We start from the raw sequence: 17,311 nt of genomic DNA on the forward strand, positions 1-17,311 counted from the left end.
CTACATAATTAAGTTAGGACTTTACGTAGGGGAGCTTTACGCAGGGGGCTGGACTCGATCTCCTGAGCTCTCTTCCAGCCCTATGTTTCTATGATTCTGATAACCCTTGGCGGGTTTTAAGCAGGCTCACCATGAGCACCAGATCTGCCTGTGCCTGCCCTCCTCCCCCGAGCTACTGCCTCTGATAGAGAGGCAGCCGTGTGGAGGGTAAAGGGGGCAGGCTAGAGCTGATATTCATGGGGATCTGGCTTTCAGGCAGGCTTGAGGACCCCCCCCCTTGCCGTGATAGGGGGAGCCAGCTCCTCTCAGCACCAGCTCTGTAGTGTGTAACAATACGGCTTTTCTGTAGCCATGTTGGAAGGCCTGTTCTAGGCCTGAACCAAAGCCGCCTTCTGTAGCCAGACTGAAGAGTAGCAGCCATTACTGAAAGGCCTGGAGTCACATACTCACAGTTCCATCTAAATTGTATTAAAAAATGTTACACCAGGCTGTGAGCAGGGGACTTTGTCCTGATAGCTCCCCCACAGTCACCAGATAAAGAAACATCTCAAGATGGGTAAAGAAAACTTAAGTAACACCATTCTGTCTGGCAAGAAACTGCTTATCAATAGAGAATGTTGTGGACTCCTCATCCTATGATCATTGTCACTATACTTTCCTGTTGTTTGACTGTGTGATCTCTGTCTGGTTTGTAACTGTTTCTGTCTACTGTATAATTAATTTTGCTAGGTGTAAATCAATTAAGGTGGTGGGGTATGATTGGTTAGGTAATTTTGTTACGATTGATTAGTAAAATTATACTAAAATAATTGGTTAAGGTATAGCTAAGCAAGACTCAGGGTTCATTATATACAGACAGTCCCCGGGTTACATGGATCCGACTTACATCGGATCCCTACTTACAAACGGGGTGAGGCAACCCCGCACTAGCTGCTTCCCCCCAGCAGACCAGGGAGACGTGAAGCTAGCGCCCCCCCCAGCAGACCAGGGAGACGCGGAGCGGCTTTTCTCAGCAGACACCTCAGCTTGAGAATAAAGGACTGAGGGAAGTGAGGTATGGGAGAATAAAACTGAGCTCTGGAGAAATGTTTGGCTAGAGTTTCCCCTACAATATGTACCAGTTCCGACTTACATACAAATTCAACTTAAGAACAAACCTACAGTCCCTATCTTGTACGTAACCCGGGGACTGCCTGTAAACTGGGATTCAAAAAGGAGAAGAAGAAGATCAGAAACAACAGAAGGACGAAAAGGCTAGAAGACCAGGAGGAAGGAGGAAGACCTGGAAACCAGAACTCACCTCCAAGACACAGCCTAAGACCAGAGAGACTGCTATTGCCTGACCAACAATGGAAGTCTGCCTGCCTTTTATCAGGATTGGTGAGCATGACCCTGTGTGCTTAGGATGTGTATTCTGCTTGTTTGGGAATTGTTAATAAATAGAGGATAAGGATATTACTGTGTGAGGCTCTTTCAGTGGCTAAAGATCCTGCCGGAAGTTACGCCCTGAGCCCTAGGAATTGGGTAAGGGTGGGTGTATAAATTAATAGGGTTGCACCTTGAGCCCTAGGAATTGGGTAAAGGTGTGTGTCCCTCCAGCGTGGAAGGGATAGAGAAACTGGTGCAGGTAACAAGAGCTGCTTCCTCCTTCCGTGGTGCTGCCTCTACAGCAGTGCAGGGAGATGAGGAGCATCAAGGGAAGCTGCCACAAAGCAGCTTCTATCTGCGGCAGCCTCGACTCAATGCTGACCAAGGCTGCTCCAGCATGCCATGGAGCAGCCCCTGTCCACGGAGAGCCTGGGCCTGCTTCAGACAGAGGCTGGACTGAGGCAGCAGCACCTGTCTGGATGGGGATGATGCTTTCTGTGGACAGGGGCTGCTGCCACAGACCAGCCTCTGTCCCCCGGGAGCTTGGACCCCCCCGACAGAGGCTGCTGCCACAGACCAGACTCTGTCTGCAGCGGGTTCAGGCTCACCACAGACGGCAGCAGCTCCATTGTTTTGCTGGAGCACTCTCTGCGCATGGGGAGCTTGGAACCCCTGCAGACAAGGACTGCTGCTGCCCTGCACTGGTGCCTCTGTATCAACAGGCAGCTGGTCTGCACAGGGAGCTGGTTTTTAAACTGCCTCCCCTTGTGAACTGGCTCCTGCCTGCTACCCCGTGCTGCTATCTCTGATAGAGGAAGCAGCGTGAGGCGGCAGGGGGCTCCCTGGCAATGGGACCAGGAGTCCACTGCCTGACAGCCCCACCCCTCTCATTTTAAAAAAAAAAAAACCCCACTCTCTCCCCCCTCTCATTTTTTAAAAAAAACCCACTCTACTACTGGTGTAGTTGGCTATTTGCATCTGTAATGTAGAGGAAGAATACATCTTCCTACAAAAAAAGACTGAGGTAGGATTTATGTTCCTTATCCTGGGTAGAGATCCTAAATTGGAGTAATTTATATCTGTGATGAGCAGCATCAACCACTAGCAAATTTGGCTGTAAATGTAAGAATAAAAGTCCATGCTCTAGGAAGGAACAAAGTCAGCTCTGTCAGCTCACCTGTTGGTGGGAGGGGCTGAGGCTGGTGTTTGCCATACCTTATCGGCTGCTTCCATGATTGAAAAGTTGTGGAGATCGGGAGAAATCCCAGATGATTGGAAAAAGGCAAACATAGTGCCCATCTTCAAAAAAGGGAAGAAGGATGATCCAGTGAACTATAGGCCGGTCAGTCTTACCTCAGTTCCTGGAAAAATCATGGAAGGGATCCTTAAGGAATCCATTTTGAGGCACTTGGAAGACAGGAAAGTGATTAGGAATAGTCAGCATGGATTCACAAAGGGCAAGTCGTGCCTGACCAATCTGATTAGCTTCTATTATGAGGTAACTGGCTCTGTGGATGTGGGAAAGTCAGTGGATGTGATATACCTTGACTTTAGCAAGGCTTCTGATACGGTCTCCCACAATATTCTTGCCAGCAAGTTAAGGGAATGTGGACTGGATAAATGGACAGTAAGATAGATAGAAAGATGGCTAGAAGGCCGGGCCCAGCGGGTAGTGATCAACGGCTCGATGTCAGGATGGCGGTCTGTTTCTAGCGGAGTGCCCCAAGGTTCGGTTCTAGGACCGATTTTGTTCAATATCTTTATCGAGGGGATGGATTGCTCCCTCAGCAGGTTTGCGGATGACACTAAGCTAGGGGGAGGGGTAGATATGCTTGAGGGCAGAGATAGGGTCCAGAGTGACTTAGACAAATTGGAGGATTGGGCCACAAGAAATCTGATGAGGTTCAACAAGGACGAGTGCAGAGTCCTGCATATGGGACGGAAGAATCCCAAGCATAGTTACAAGCTGGGGACCAACCAGTTAAGTAGTAGTTCTGCAGAAAAGGACCTGGGGGTTACAGTGGATGAGAAGCTGGATATGAGTCAACAGTGTGCCCTTGTAGCCAAGAAAACTAATGGCATATTAGGTTGCATTAAGAGGAGCATTGCCAGCAGATCCAGAGATGTCATTATTCCCCTTTATTCGGCTTTGGTGAGGCCACATCTGGAGTATTGTGTCCAGTTCTGGGCTCCCCACTACAAAAAGGATGTGGACACATTGGAGAGGGTCCAGCGGAAGGCAACGAAAATGATTAGGGGGCTAGAGCATATGACTTATGAGGAGAGGCTGAGGGAGTTGGATCTGTTTAGTCTGCAGAAGCAAAGAGTGAGGGGAGATTTGATAGCAGCCTTCAACTTCCTGAAGGGCGGTTCCAAAGAGGATGGAGAGAGGCTGTTCTCAGTAGTGACAGATGGCAGAACAAGGAGCAATGGTCTCAAGTTGTGGTGGGAGAGGTCCAGGTTGGATATTAGGAAAAACTATTTCCCTAGGAGGGTGGTGAAGCACTGGAGTGGGTTACCTAGGGAAGTAGTGGAGTCTCCATCCCTAGCAGTGTTTAAGTCTCGGCTTGACAAAGCCCTGGCTGGGTTGATTTAGTTGGGATTGGTCCTGCCTAGAGCAGGGGACTGGACTTGATGACCTTCTGAGGTCTCTTCCAGCTCTGTGGTTCTATGATTCTATGATTGCCTCATCAATTGGCAGCGCTATCTTTGGCCTGGCTGCTGACTGTAAATTCTTTAGGAGCCTATGTTGTTTCCCTTGAACCTCTAAAAGGCTAACCTCTTGGCTAGTGGCAATTTGCTTGAATAATTCTTCGATTGCTTCAAATCATCCGTCGGTGATGAATCAGCCAGGATCACCACTTCATCAGGCGAGGAAGATGATTGGTCAGTCGGTGAAGTGTCGAGGGGCTGAGCATCGTCCTCATCCATGATTTGTCCCTCTTCGGTGTCCAAGTCCACTGTTGGAGGAGGGCTGTGAGAGCAAGAGGCTATGACAGGTCTGTCAGCAGGTGTTGAGGGTGTGGTTAAATAATGACTTGAGGATGACCACTGATGCCAAGAGGACCAACAGTGTGGATAATGATGTGGATGATAAAACCAGTCTGAGAACCATGGAGCATGATGAGGGTATTGTGATGTGTGTCTATCATAAGGTGCATGTGATTTGGCAGGAGAAGAATATTTGGAAGCAAATACACTCCTCAAGTCATCCTCCAGCTCAGTCAGTGATCTGGGTGAGCAAGGAGACTGTCTCAACGATCGAGGGGATGGAGATGGCTGTTTCGAAGTAGTGCCTTGCGCTAATGTCAAGCGCAGCACTGAAATTGGCACCAGCATGTCGCAGTCGTTTCTGCCCAAAGAGGAACAGTGCCGAACCACGGTATCATCTATAGCAGTGCCACTGAGTGTGGTGCTGATTGAGGGGGCATCTGTGCCGGTGAGGAGGGTGCCAGTTCCAGGCTCGGTGTGTATGGTAAAGGTCTGGTGAACTTTGATCATGCCTTTTGTGGTGCCAATGTTTTAGTCGGTACCTGCAGTGCTAAAGGCTTGTCCGGTTCCCTGGCATCTGTGCTGCTCTAGGCGGTGCATTTAAGTCTGAGAAGACTTCAGTTCTGTTACTGATGCAGCATGGCAGCATCTGCTGCCTGATGTGCCCAGGTTGTCTCCTGTACTGACCCTGGGTGGTAAAAACATTTTCTTCGTGGGCAGCTTTGTTGAAGGGAAACTAGCCAGTCTCTTCTGGGTATTGGCAGACACAGCCTGGCTGTTGTTACCCAGGGAGTCTGTGCCTTATCAAAGAGGAGCATACGGAGATGCAGCTCCCTGTTTCTGCGCACTCTGACTGTGAGGCTACAGCAGTGGACACACTTCTGGGGAATGTGTGTCACTCCCAGGCAACAGATGCATGAGGAATGCATGAGGAATGGTCATCCAAGGCTGGCATGGGCTTGCGACCAGTGTTGCATTTCTTAAATCCAGGGGAACCCAGCATTGTGGCAAAATAGACTAACTGTTCCAGTTGTTCTGTGGCGGTTTTGTTCATCTCTCTCTTTCCCCCCTCTCATTTTTAAACAAAAAGGGACATTTAAAACTATGTGCATGAAGAGAAAGGGTTTTTTTATGAGTATAACTAAGTAACAAACAGGGGAAATTAACTAATTATAACTATATTTTCTATCTCTAGGTAAGCTGAGAAGAAGGAGAGCGTTCAAGCTCTGTCTGCAACCAAGGGCAGTTACAAAGGAACAGGGGAGTCGGGCCACGTGGGCAGTGCAAAGGCACAAATGGCATGAGGTGCCTATTGTGCACGTGTGGCCTGACCAGCTACTGTTAGGAAAAGCTCTGATCTGTGGCACCAGAACGACCGGACATCAGCAAAGGAGCACCCACAGGGACCTCATTTGAAGAGGTACCACTGATATTTCATGCAGTTATACGACTATTCAAATTACACAATATCTAACATCCCTAGTGTATTTTATTCCACACTGCAGTTATGCCTTTCATCAAAATATTTCAACACCTTACAGTCCTTTAATCCAGCCCTAACTCTTCTCTTGAAAGCAGTCAAAGACTGTTTGCACTTTACAAATTGTAACATGCTCAAGTCACAGTACAGTTGGTATAGAGCTGGGAATAAGAACTCAGATCATAATGTCCAGTCCTGTGCTCTAATCATACCTGTAGTTTAACATTTAAGTTTTTATAGTCTTGACTATCTGAACTATACAGTCTCATCAACCAACATGTAATAGAGGTACACTGTAATGGCCTGAATAAATGAGAAACTTAACCAAAAGGTTCACCTGAAGGAAGTCAGCAGTCTGCTGAGGCAGTTTTGTTCCAACAAATTTGAAATGCTCCTTGTGGAATTTGCTTTCCAGATGAGCATTCATCTCATCCTCATAGAAGGTCCGATATTTGCACAGAGAACAAACAAACTGTATCCTACCAAGAGAAAGTTAGAATGAAGTAAGAGATCAACTTCCCAAGCTCCTGGGTTCCATTCCAGGCTCCCCACCAGCTTGAAAAGACTAGTCATTCCCTATTTGTATTTAGGGGTAGAGTTAAAGAGCACAGCTTATTCAAGAGGACGGGTGTTACTCCTGGTTTGAATGGTCACATCCTTCCTACATGTTTTAGCCATATTTTAATGTCAGAAGGGACTATTAGCATTAAGTGGTCTGACATCTTGTATCACCAAGGGCAGTAAATTGCACTCAATAATTCCTACATCAAACACAACAATATATGGAAGAGTTAGGGAAGATCTGAAGAAGGATGTCTGTCTTGATTTAAAGATTTTTTTCATTATGCATAATCCATCACAGCCTGTAAGTTGCTCCAATGGTTAATTACCTTCACTATTAGTTGTGCAAGTTATTTTGTGTTAACTTTTCAAGTTTCAGCTTCTAGCCACTGGATATCATTATGCTTTGGTCTATTAGATTAACGCACCCTAGGGTCAGAGAACTCCCTGTGTAGGTATTAAGGGCTTACAGAGAGGACTCTCGTCTAATTGTTTGGTTTATTAAAGAGATGACTGAGCCTCACTGTAAGGCAGGTTTTCAGTCTGAATTGTTCTTGTGACATTTATCTAAACAGTCCTCAATTTTCCAAAATTATTTTTAAAGCATGAACCCCAGAACTGGACACCATATTCCAACACGGGTCTCAGCAATATCATTCACAGAGGGGGGAAGTATTGGTTCGAGTTCTCTATTCTGTAATTAGCTAACAATATTTTGTACTTTTGTAATGCCTTGGCCTTACCAGCTCTCCATGAGGTAAGCCAGTTTTACAGATGTTGGAGAGACTGGTACAGAGAAGGTCAGGCAACTACACCTGGTTTTACAAAAGTCAGTGGTAGAGCCAGGGACAAGGATCAGAACCCAGATGCATAGGTCCATGTTCTAAACATTAGGCAATCCTCCCAGAGTTCTTAGACAGGATGTACACTGTGTCACTGGAAGAGGAAGATGTACCTTTCTACCATGCGATCCCGATGCCTCTTTTTCTGCCTCTCTTGAGTTTTCTTGCCTGCCTGCAATTTGCGCTTGATTTGACTGATCTCTTCTTGAATTGTTAAAGCACCTAAATGTATAAAGCAGGTTGTGTTTCAGGGCACTATTTGTGGACACCAACTGATTAAGAGGATTCACCGAGATACGTTTTGTAGCTAACCTGACATATAGCTCAGATCTGACCAATTTACAGCTGAGTGTTGGAAAGAGCTGCTCCCTTAACAATTCTTGCTTTTGGCCAATTAAAGGCCAAATATTTAAATTGTTAATCTGTTAACAGATGTTCCATCACTCTCTGGCCCAGACTTCAGAAAGGTTGAGCTGGAGCAGGATGAGGATAGAATACCTCTTCTGATAATTTCCTAACCCATAATTTCTGGTGGTGATACAATGCTCCTGGTTGTACTGGGAAAAGATGGCCCAGTTTAGACTATGTGTGAGTCTGACATTAAGAGGCGACCACTCTCACCCATTTGGCTTCTGTACACATGGAACACAAGAGATGAAAGTTGGCAGTGAAAATAAGAACTGAATTCACCACAGTTTTTTCAAGACGGGGAAGTAGCTTCCATTGTTATACTGAAATGGTACCTGAAGTAGCCCTTTGGTTTCCCAGCCAAGGCTTCTCAAATGCTTTTAAGTGTTGCTATTGTATTCCACTGATAGCAATTAAAAGTTAGATACTGTGCTAACAGGTTTCTATTTAGACTGGTTCTTCCTTTGGTGTCCTCTCACAATGTTTCTCTAATCAACTCATCTGCCAAAACAGTGTTGGCACCTTAAATTATCCAACTGACTCTAGTCTAGTCAATCAACTAGTATTTCTCTAAGATACTATAAGAATTGGGGTCTAAGTATCTTTAATAGTTTTATCAGACAGGGAACTATTTTATTTCCATATTACAGATGAGGAACAGAGAAACTAAGACACTTACCCAAGGCCACAAGTCTGTGGCAGAGCAAGGATTTAAACCCAGGTCTTCCAACTCCTCAGCTAGTGTCGTACCCACTGATCATCCTACCTTGTCCATGGGACCCCACTTCTTCATAAAAGAGACATACACTATACATTTCACATGAGATGCTGCGCTGGATTTCCTTGTTTTCTAAAATACTTCAATCCAGACCTGCAATATCCCTCCCACTAATTTAGGCCTAGCAGTGTACCAGCAGACTGATATTCCCTAAGGATTACATACTGTGTACAGAAACCAGTGCAAGCTTGAGAGCGATGAAAGATTAGAGCTTTAAGTCAGATAATCATAAACCACATCTTTGAGGTTTGTGTACAAGCCACAGGTCAAAAGGAGCAAGGCAGCGCCTGAACCAAGTCAGTCAATAGAATATTATTTGGAGCCATTTCCTCCAAAGCAGAGCCTTCATTGGCAGAAGGTTTATGCTATACAGAGGCTTGCACATCCTGTGATGACAAAGTTCTTGGCTCATTTCCAAACAATGCTTTCACACAAGTACATTCAGACTCACCTTTCTCAGAATCTTTTCCTTCTTCATCTTCACCTTCCTAAAATACAAATGTGATTATCAGAAATGGCTATCTGCAACTTTTGTTTGTCTTACACAAAACGAGTGCATGCTAGTTTTACATCTCTTAACCATCCTTCTCCCTCCTGACTTCAGATATCAGGGTTCGCTGTCTAAGGAACACATTTAGCTTGCAGTTTGCAAATAGTACCACACACTGTTGATCTCCAGGTTTTCTCCTCCTTTACCCAGTCAATTTCATAAACTCTCTAATCACATATTTTGAGCTCTTTGGAGCAGGACCTGTCATGCTATGCATCTGTACAGTGCTCCAAATATTCCGTTGGGATCTGCAGATATTACTGCAATACAAAATATGTAAATCCTGCCTAAACTATGCTTTCTACTACGAGGATCCAATTCCCCTTCCTCCCCACCAATCCCACCTCTCTGCAACTGCAAGTTAAGAAGTGGTTCCTACTCACATTGCAGGAAGATTAATTTGGTTTTAATGCTGCTACCCCAACATTCTCAATATTATTTTCATGGCCACTCACCCACTTCCCTCAAGCACTATGATCTTTGCTGTCAATTGCAAGTGTTCAGTTTCACTTACAGCTTTGGAGCCCTCTTTCTCTGCTGCTTCTCCTTCAGTCCCTTCCTCTGAAAAGCACAGCACAAATTGTCACTATACAAAAAATAACAGTTGGCTAGCTCAGCCAAAAACAGTATTAATAACTTTGTCACTAAATTAAATGTGGAAGAGCAATTGTTCAGGAAGTAGTTAGGCTCTGACATTTCAAAAGTATTTTAATAACGTCACATGACTAAGACAATTCATTAGTAGTCACCAGAGTAGTTCTTACCATTCTCTGAGTCAGAGTTGTCAGAGCCATCAGTTTTTGCTGCCTTGCTGTCAGGTTCATCAGCGCTGTCAGTTTGTTTTCTTTTCTTAGCAGTAGGATCCTTCTTGATTTTCTTTTTCTGTGACTAGAAAGGAAAATATCATCAGCCTTTCTGAGACCATCCCCCTGTCAGCAGTAAATAAGTCTGCATTAAGCCTCCTTAAAAAGGCTTTATATTGAACTAAACTACTCTGAAAATGCAGTTATACTTTTGACAGGCAAAGTCAGTTAAGACAGATCAGCTGGAACAATCCTTCACAGCCACCTTCCCCCAGCATATCAGATTAAATGACAAAACTATAGCATGTTTACTTTCCGAGCTTTACAATAAAAGCGTCAAAGTTAAATATTTCAGATGCTAAGACTTCACTATGAATGAATGTGGCCTCTTCGCATAATTTAGAAAGAACACCAATAGGCTAAACAAATAATGCACAGAGGTACGAATTATATTGTGGAAACCAAAGATGGCATTCCAGAGCAGGACGCTGTAGTTTGTTGGGAAGTGAACAGTCTCTATACGAGGTAAAGGGGTGGGAAGTGATTGCACAGGTACTTACTTTAAAATCTGCGTCCCACATTTTCCAGTTTCTCCTCATTCGTTGTTTCATGCCGCCTCCTCCAAAGCGCATGTTTCCAGAGAAACCTCGCATTCCCTGGAACATGCTGAGTTCTGGGATAATGTTGTGGGAGAAGAGGGATGGAAGCCTAGAGGAGCCATGGGGGCCATGGCCCCGCCCCCCCATTGGCTGTGGCAGCTCATTCCATTGTCCGCCCATGTGCCCGGAATATGAAGATGCCATAGGTCTGTTATTTCGACTGTCTCTGGCCCAGTTCTGACCCCGCTGGCCAAAGTTGTCCCGTGCTCTGTTCTGGTACTGGTCCCTGTGGTTCCCATAGAAGCTGTCATAGCAACCTTCATAGGCATTGTCGGTGTCATGTTCAACCTCACTGTAATCATAGCCGGATCTGTATAGATCACGGTCGTTCAGTGAAGACCTTGAGTCGTAGGACTCATATGTATCATACCTGCAAGAGTTGTACAGCAAGCAAGGAATCCAGTCAGTAGCATGTAAGGCACCATATTAGAGCCTGCCAAGAAATGGCAGTAGAGAGGTTAAACAAAAAAAACAACAGAGCTGTTTGTCTCATTTATAGAAAAAAGGCTCAGAGGTTTCCTTCAACATGGGATTTTTTCCCTGTGATACAGAAGGGAATAAATAAAATGTCAAGGAGCAACAGGGATTCAGTTCAATCTTAGTCCATCACTGAAGAACCAAAGCACTGGGAAGCTCACACCAAACTAATCCTCAAATTTCTCTCAAAATTACTGTGTCACACCCTAAAATCTTTTTAAAAAAGAAAAGTTTGCAAGCTGAGCAAAGGTTCCTCAGTTAGCGGTAGCTGTGGATTTTCAACTGTGCAGACATTCAGATTTTCTTATTTAAATGTAATACTTTTACCACCAAACCTCTATTTAACTACACTTAAGTCAGACTGTACAATCTTTATAGTTAAGGACAAATACAGAGCCAGGTAGGCCACAAAGTAGCAGTTCTGATTTTCTTCCCCCACTCAATTGTCAAGAGGAAGCAGTTTGATTTAGGCCCTCTCCACACAAGAAAGCCTGTGTGAATTTAAGCTAACAGTTATACTAGTAAAGCCTCCTCATGTGGATGTTTATTTTGGTAAAAGAGTACTTTTTTTTGGTTGAGCATGTGTCTCTTGAAGTGTTTTACTAAGTTAACTTTCATGACTTAAGACTTATTACTGGTCATTGTTGTTTCCACAAAACCAGCTTTTAACGAGGATGAAACCTGCAGAGGCGTTTGAGACGTAAATTCTGTGTTTTAAAACAGTGCCTCTGTACGCCTTATGCAGTGGCTGAGAGACTCAATTTACAGCAAAGAGGACATATCCAAGTTTTAGGGGACAACATGCTACTTTACCATCTGAGCCACAGCATTAGGGAAATCCACACCCAACAGGACAGAACACAAACAGGTTTGAACATTACAAAGGAAACAAGAACACAGGAAGTCAAACACGCACTGACCACTGGGACACAAATCACAGTAATTATGCTTTATAGCAAGGTCTTGAAAGGAAATAATAGCTGAAGGGGAAAGACACACTAACTCCACAGCCACAAAAAGCAAGTCATTCCATCAACTGATATGAGAAGAAGCATCCAGACTACTAAAAATCCTCAGATGGTAAAGCTACATATGCCCATTACAGTAAACCAGAGTTTTCAACTGCAGCAACTGAACAGCCCTTTTTAGGACACACTGCTTTTTAGGAAATGTGACAAAGCTAAACTCTGCTGTTTTCTAAATCACTGATCTTTTGTCCTACTACAGTCACTCTGGATAGTTGATAATCTAGATCTTGCAGGAGAAAAGTTAACAGGGCTGGGTTAGCAGCCAGGTATCATTTATCATGACAGCATGAAGCAGATGTCATCAATTGTGTGATATCTATATTAGGGACATAAAATCCCATTTAATTGGTTAACTGGTTAAATGTAATATTTAAACCACTTAACCGAGCTGCCATAGCTGAGCTGGAACAGACCTTTGTTCACTGCAGCCAGGCTGGAGAGGACCCATGGGCTGGGGTGCACCTGCCATGGACAGCAGAGCAGCCCCTGTCTGCAGTGGTCCTCACGGGAGCTGTTCCAGCCCTTACAAGTTAAACTTTCACATCCCTACTCTGAATTTGTTCCAGCTGTGGTACATTATTAAAAGTTCTCATCTTACAAAATTAGAACCCAAGAGTTTAGTCTATTAAACTGTTCACCTGCTGTCTTGCAGCAGTCCTTTCCACTCCTTACAAGAGAGAGACAGATTCATAGATGAGGCCAGAAAATACCACTGTAATCATCTATGGTCTCATGTATTACAGGCCAAAGAACTTCCCTACTGTATCTTTTAAAAAAAATCCTCTATTTAAATCTCAATTGAAACGTTTTCAGTGATGGTACTTTGGAACAATTTAACAAGGGTTTTGGTGTAAGTACCGTCACTGTTGAATTTTGCACCTCAATTTCCATCTAAATTCATCTAGCTTCAATTTGTTACCTTTGTTTGCTAAATTAAATTACTCTATTATCAAATATTTGTTCTCCAGGATAATTTTTCAAACAAAAACTCTGATGTACTTTATGTGAATGCTTTTAAAACAGAGTACTCCACCAAAATCCATTTGGTGCAAGACTTCAGAGGAGTAATTCCTTAAAACTTTGGGAAGTCTACCATACATTTGTCCTCTACTCCATAAACACAAAACTGTGTTTATGGAGTCAAGTATCAGAGGGGTAGCCGTGTTAGTCTGAATCTGCAAAAGCGACGAGGAGTCCTGTGGCACCTTATAGACTAACTGAAGTGTAGGAGCATAAGCTTTCGTGGGCAAAGACCCACTTCGTCAGATGCATGTAGTGGAAATTTCCAGAGGCAGGAATAAATATGCAGGCCAGGATCAGGCTGGAGATGACCAGGTGGATCCAATCAAGGAGGATGAGGCCCACTTCTAGCAGCTGATCTGGAGGTGTGAATTCCAAGAGAGCAGAAGCTGCTTTTGTAGTTAGCAAGCCATTCACAGTCTTTGTTTAATCCAGAGTTGATTGTGTCAAACTTAAAGATGAACTGTAGCTCAGCAGTTTCTCTTTGAAGTCTGGTCCTGAAGTTTTTTTGCTGCAGGATGGCTACTTTTAGATCTGCAATTGTGTGTCCAGGAAGATTGAAGTGTTCCCCTACAGGTTTTTGTATGTTGCCATTCCTAATATCAGATCACAAATCTGCACTTGAAAGGGAATCCTCTGAACTGGCATTCATGCTAAAATTCGACACCCTCCGCACCGGACTTAACCCCAACTATCTTACACATTACAAAGATAGCTTCCCCAATTATCACCTCAAATACTATTAACTCACAGACATTTCCCCTTCCCCACCTCTAATATCATTAACTCACTGGCATTCACCTTCCTTCCCCCCCCACATCCCCCTTCTGTTCTGTAATGTGATTTGTCCTTTTCATGTGTGTTCATTTTTTTTAAATTGTATCCTTTGGTATATATGGTTGTGACTGTTTTCTTCCATTATTTGATCTGAGGAAGTGGGTCTGGCCCACGAAAGCTCATCATCTAATAAACCATCTTGTTAGTCTTTAAAGTGCTACATTGTCCTGCATTTTGCTTCAGCTACCCCAGACTAACACGGCTACATCTCTACCACTGTTCATCTTTAAGTTTGACACAATCAACTCTCCAGATCAGCTGCTAGAAGTGGGCCTCATCCTCCTTGATTGGATCCACCTGGTCATCTCCAGCCTGATCCTGGCCTGCATATTTATTCCTGCCTCTGGAAATTTCCACTACATGCATCTGACGAAGTGGGTCTTTGCCCACGAAAGCTTATGCTCCTACACTTCAGTTAGTCTATAAGGTGCCACAGGACTCCTCGTCGCTTTTGCAGATTCAGACTAACACGGCTACCCCTCTGATACTTGACTCCATAAACACAGTTAACATAGCACTTTAAGATGTAATGTAGCACTTTAAGATGTAATGACTTTTGAATATTGTAACTAGTAATTACTATTAAATTATACTTTTGGTAAACATATTCCAAGTTCTTGTGATACTATTTTTAAAAAGTTTATTTATTTAGTTTTAAAACTTAGTTAAAACAAAGCAGAGATGCAGCAATAGCTGACTGCCAACAACGAGAACTCACTCAACATATACTTTCATTATTCTTTAAGACCTTCTTACATGATATTTCTCACTACTAACAAACTATGCTTTCATTCTAGAGAAGAGGTTCTGGTTTGCTTACATCACATAGAATCTAGTTTAAGTAATTATGACAATGTCTCTGCCTATTTAATGTTTGGACAATAGCAGACTTAAACTTCAAAGTTCTTGATAAAATAGATGTTTCCCTTACATGGATATAAACATGCTATTGTTCAAATCAATACTTGTACATGAGCAAAATACTCAAATGTAAAAATACTCAAAAATAGATTTTCTGGGATCAATTAGCATTTCATATAGACCTAGAATGTATTGTAAAATATATATTTTTAACAGAAAAACTCATTTTGAAATTTAACACGAGAAATCTTTGTGACACTGCATATAATTCTGAAGGAGAATAATTTCTCTATAAGGAGAAATCCTTATGCACTGTATATAATTCTTATTAAAAACATGGTCAAAACCTCACTTGCTCTTTCCTGGACATCTGTACTATATTTCCAGCCAATAACTCAAAACTGGAACAACAACGTTACTTCTAGAAGAAGAGTCAAGTTAAAAACGAGAAACACAGGCGAATGAATGTTGTGGCAATGCTATGGAAATTAAATACCATCTGTAGGCTCCCAGGAACAGAAGTACAGTAAACTTCCAATAATCCGGCACCTTTACGATGCAGGGGGTGCCGGATTATCAGATATGCCGGACTATCGAAAGGGGGTGCTATGAAGGGTCTAGGGTGGTGTGGGGAGGATGCCACCCCAGACCCTTCATAGCCCCCCTTCCGATAGTCTGGCTCTGCCCCAGGGGTCCCCGATTCAGCCGCTGCTGGTCAGTTTCAGCAGCAGCTAAATCAGACGCCTGCGGCAGAGCAGCTGGGGTGCTGCCAGGTTGGTCTGGTAGCGTTGCTCCTCGGCACTACTGGACCCAACCCGGCAGCACCCCAACTGCTCTGCCCCAGATGTCCCCAAGTCAGCCGCTGCTGAAACTGACCAGTGGTTGACTCTGGGAAGCCCAGGGCAGAGCAGCTCTGCCTCAGGCTTCCCGGAGTCAGTCGCTGGTCAGTTTCAGCAGCGGCTGAATCGGGGACAGCTGGGGTGCTGCCAGGTTGGTCCCGCAGCGCCGAGGGGCAGCGCTATGGGACCTACAGGCAGCATTCCAGCTGCTCTGCCCCCAGCTTCCCCGATTCAGCCGCTGGTCAGTTTCAGCAGCGGCTGAATCGGGGAAGCCGGGGGCAGAGCAGCTCCAATGGTCTGGCTGCCTGGAGCACTTCCGGGTTCCTGATGGTGCTGGACCATCAGGAGTGCTGGACCATCAGATGCCGGACCAATGGAGTTTTACTGTATTAAGGAATCCTTTCTTTATTCATCTCCAGTTTCACTCTGTGAATTTTTTTTTCCAAGTTAAACAAATCCTACTACTGCTATAAAAGTTGCATCACAATTCAACTCTCACCAGACTATTAAGACTTCAGCCCTCAAACTGGGAATTTGAAAATATAAACAAAAGAAGGAAAATCCTGCTGATCCAATTCCCTTCATCCACCTGTTCCTCTTGAGAGCCAACGTGTGAAGAAACAATGAGAATCAGGTCAAAAGGAGGGAAAAATGGGAGAGAGAGCAACTTTGATAGTCAACAGAAGTTTAGACTAATGGTTCCCTCAAATAGGGACACTAACCTGTCTAGTATCGAACCTTTTCTTCTTGATCTCTAGACTTACCTGTCTCCACCTGTGCCATAATGTCCTCCTTGCATTGTGTCCATTTCCAGATGAGATACCATATCTAAGCGTTGGTTAATTTTTGCCATAACAGCATCTGCACCCGTAGAAGCACTAGGGTCTGTGTCTGAATTAGGCATTTCCCAAGAATTTGAAGTGGCCATACCATACCCATAATTGCCAGAGTTATCTTGACCATATCCATATCCGTAGCTATAACCCTCATAACCTGAAATGAGAAAGCGTCATTGAGATTTCCAGTCAAGCAGCTGAGTGAATATTTCTATCCAACCACAGACACAGAAGTCCTAAGAGTGCCCCTTCCCCTCAGAAGATGATAGCTTTAGTTTACATTTAGCCCACCCCTCTTACAGTATACCTGCCAAGATGTTAGTGTAACCAACACCGGGACTTGAAGGCCAAAACACACATGAAGGCAGAAGTGACTGGTGAAGGAAGTGGGAGGAGGGCACACATTTCCCTCCCAGCCTAGGCAGGGCCAGGACAATGCCCCTGTGTCCTAGGTCCCACCCCTCCTCCACCTTCTTCCCTCTCCCCCAAGTGATGTGGCTAGCGGGGCCAACACAGCAACAGGGTTCTCCCCCTCTTCCCCGCATTCAGTGGCATTGGCATGGCAAGTGGAGCATCATGGCCCTAGCTCACTTTGCTCCCCCAGCCACACTGCACCGTTTCCCGTGGGGGGATACAGGGCAGTCCCACCCTTCCACCAGGTGAATCTGCTGGAGGAATGCAGCGAGCTGGAGCCATTGCTCCACTTGCCCCGCTGCTGCCAGTGACTGTGGGGCAGGGGTGAGTGGGAAGGAGAGCCCTGCTACAGGAAACCAGACCTTCCTGCTAGGCTCCCCACCTGCTGTTGGCTGGTCCCTACCCCTCCCACCCATGGCATGGGGGGCATGCGCCCCATCATGTCTCTCCTATGCGTTGCCTATGCATGGAGAAAACTTAAAATAAAATCCCAGCTGTCTATAATCTGCCCCAACTAATATTTAACCCTCAGTTTTCATTCTTGCTTTCATTCGTGGAT

The 17,311-nt window shown here is 44.5% G+C and overlaps 1 protein-coding gene across 3 annotated transcripts in view; it reads right to left on the reverse strand.

Moving 5' to 3' along the window:
- AKAP8L (A-kinase anchoring protein 8 like) overlaps positions 1–17,311 on the reverse strand; it is a 45,207-nt gene that overhangs the window by 15,510 nt on the left and 12,386 nt on the right. For all 3 annotated transcript variants that reach the window (XR_012896639.2, XM_075902143.2, XM_075902144.2), the window contains 7 exons: positions 16,267–16,495; positions 10,342–10,810; positions 9,743–9,866; positions 9,493–9,539; positions 8,880–8,916; positions 7,356–7,464; positions 6,177–6,318 (listed from right to left, as the gene is read on the reverse strand). Coding sequence is in view for 2 of the 3 variants with exons in the window: in XM_075902143.2 (XP_075758258.1) it covers positions 6,177–6,318; positions 7,356–7,464; positions 8,880–8,916; positions 9,493–9,539; positions 9,743–9,866; positions 10,342–10,810; positions 16,267–16,495 (1,157 nt within the window). In the remaining variant the exon portion in view is untranslated. The remainder of the gene's footprint in view (positions 1–6,176; positions 6,319–7,355; positions 7,465–8,879; positions 8,917–9,492; positions 9,540–9,742; positions 9,867–10,341; positions 10,811–16,266; positions 16,496–17,311) is intronic.

Source organism: Pelodiscus sinensis, chromosome 31 (genome assembly GCF_052426305.1).
Source record: "Pelodiscus sinensis isolate ZL-2025 chromosome 31, ASM5242630v1, whole genome shotgun sequence".
Classification (NCBI taxonomy): domain Eukaryota; kingdom Metazoa; phylum Chordata; order Testudines; family Trionychidae; genus Pelodiscus; species Pelodiscus sinensis.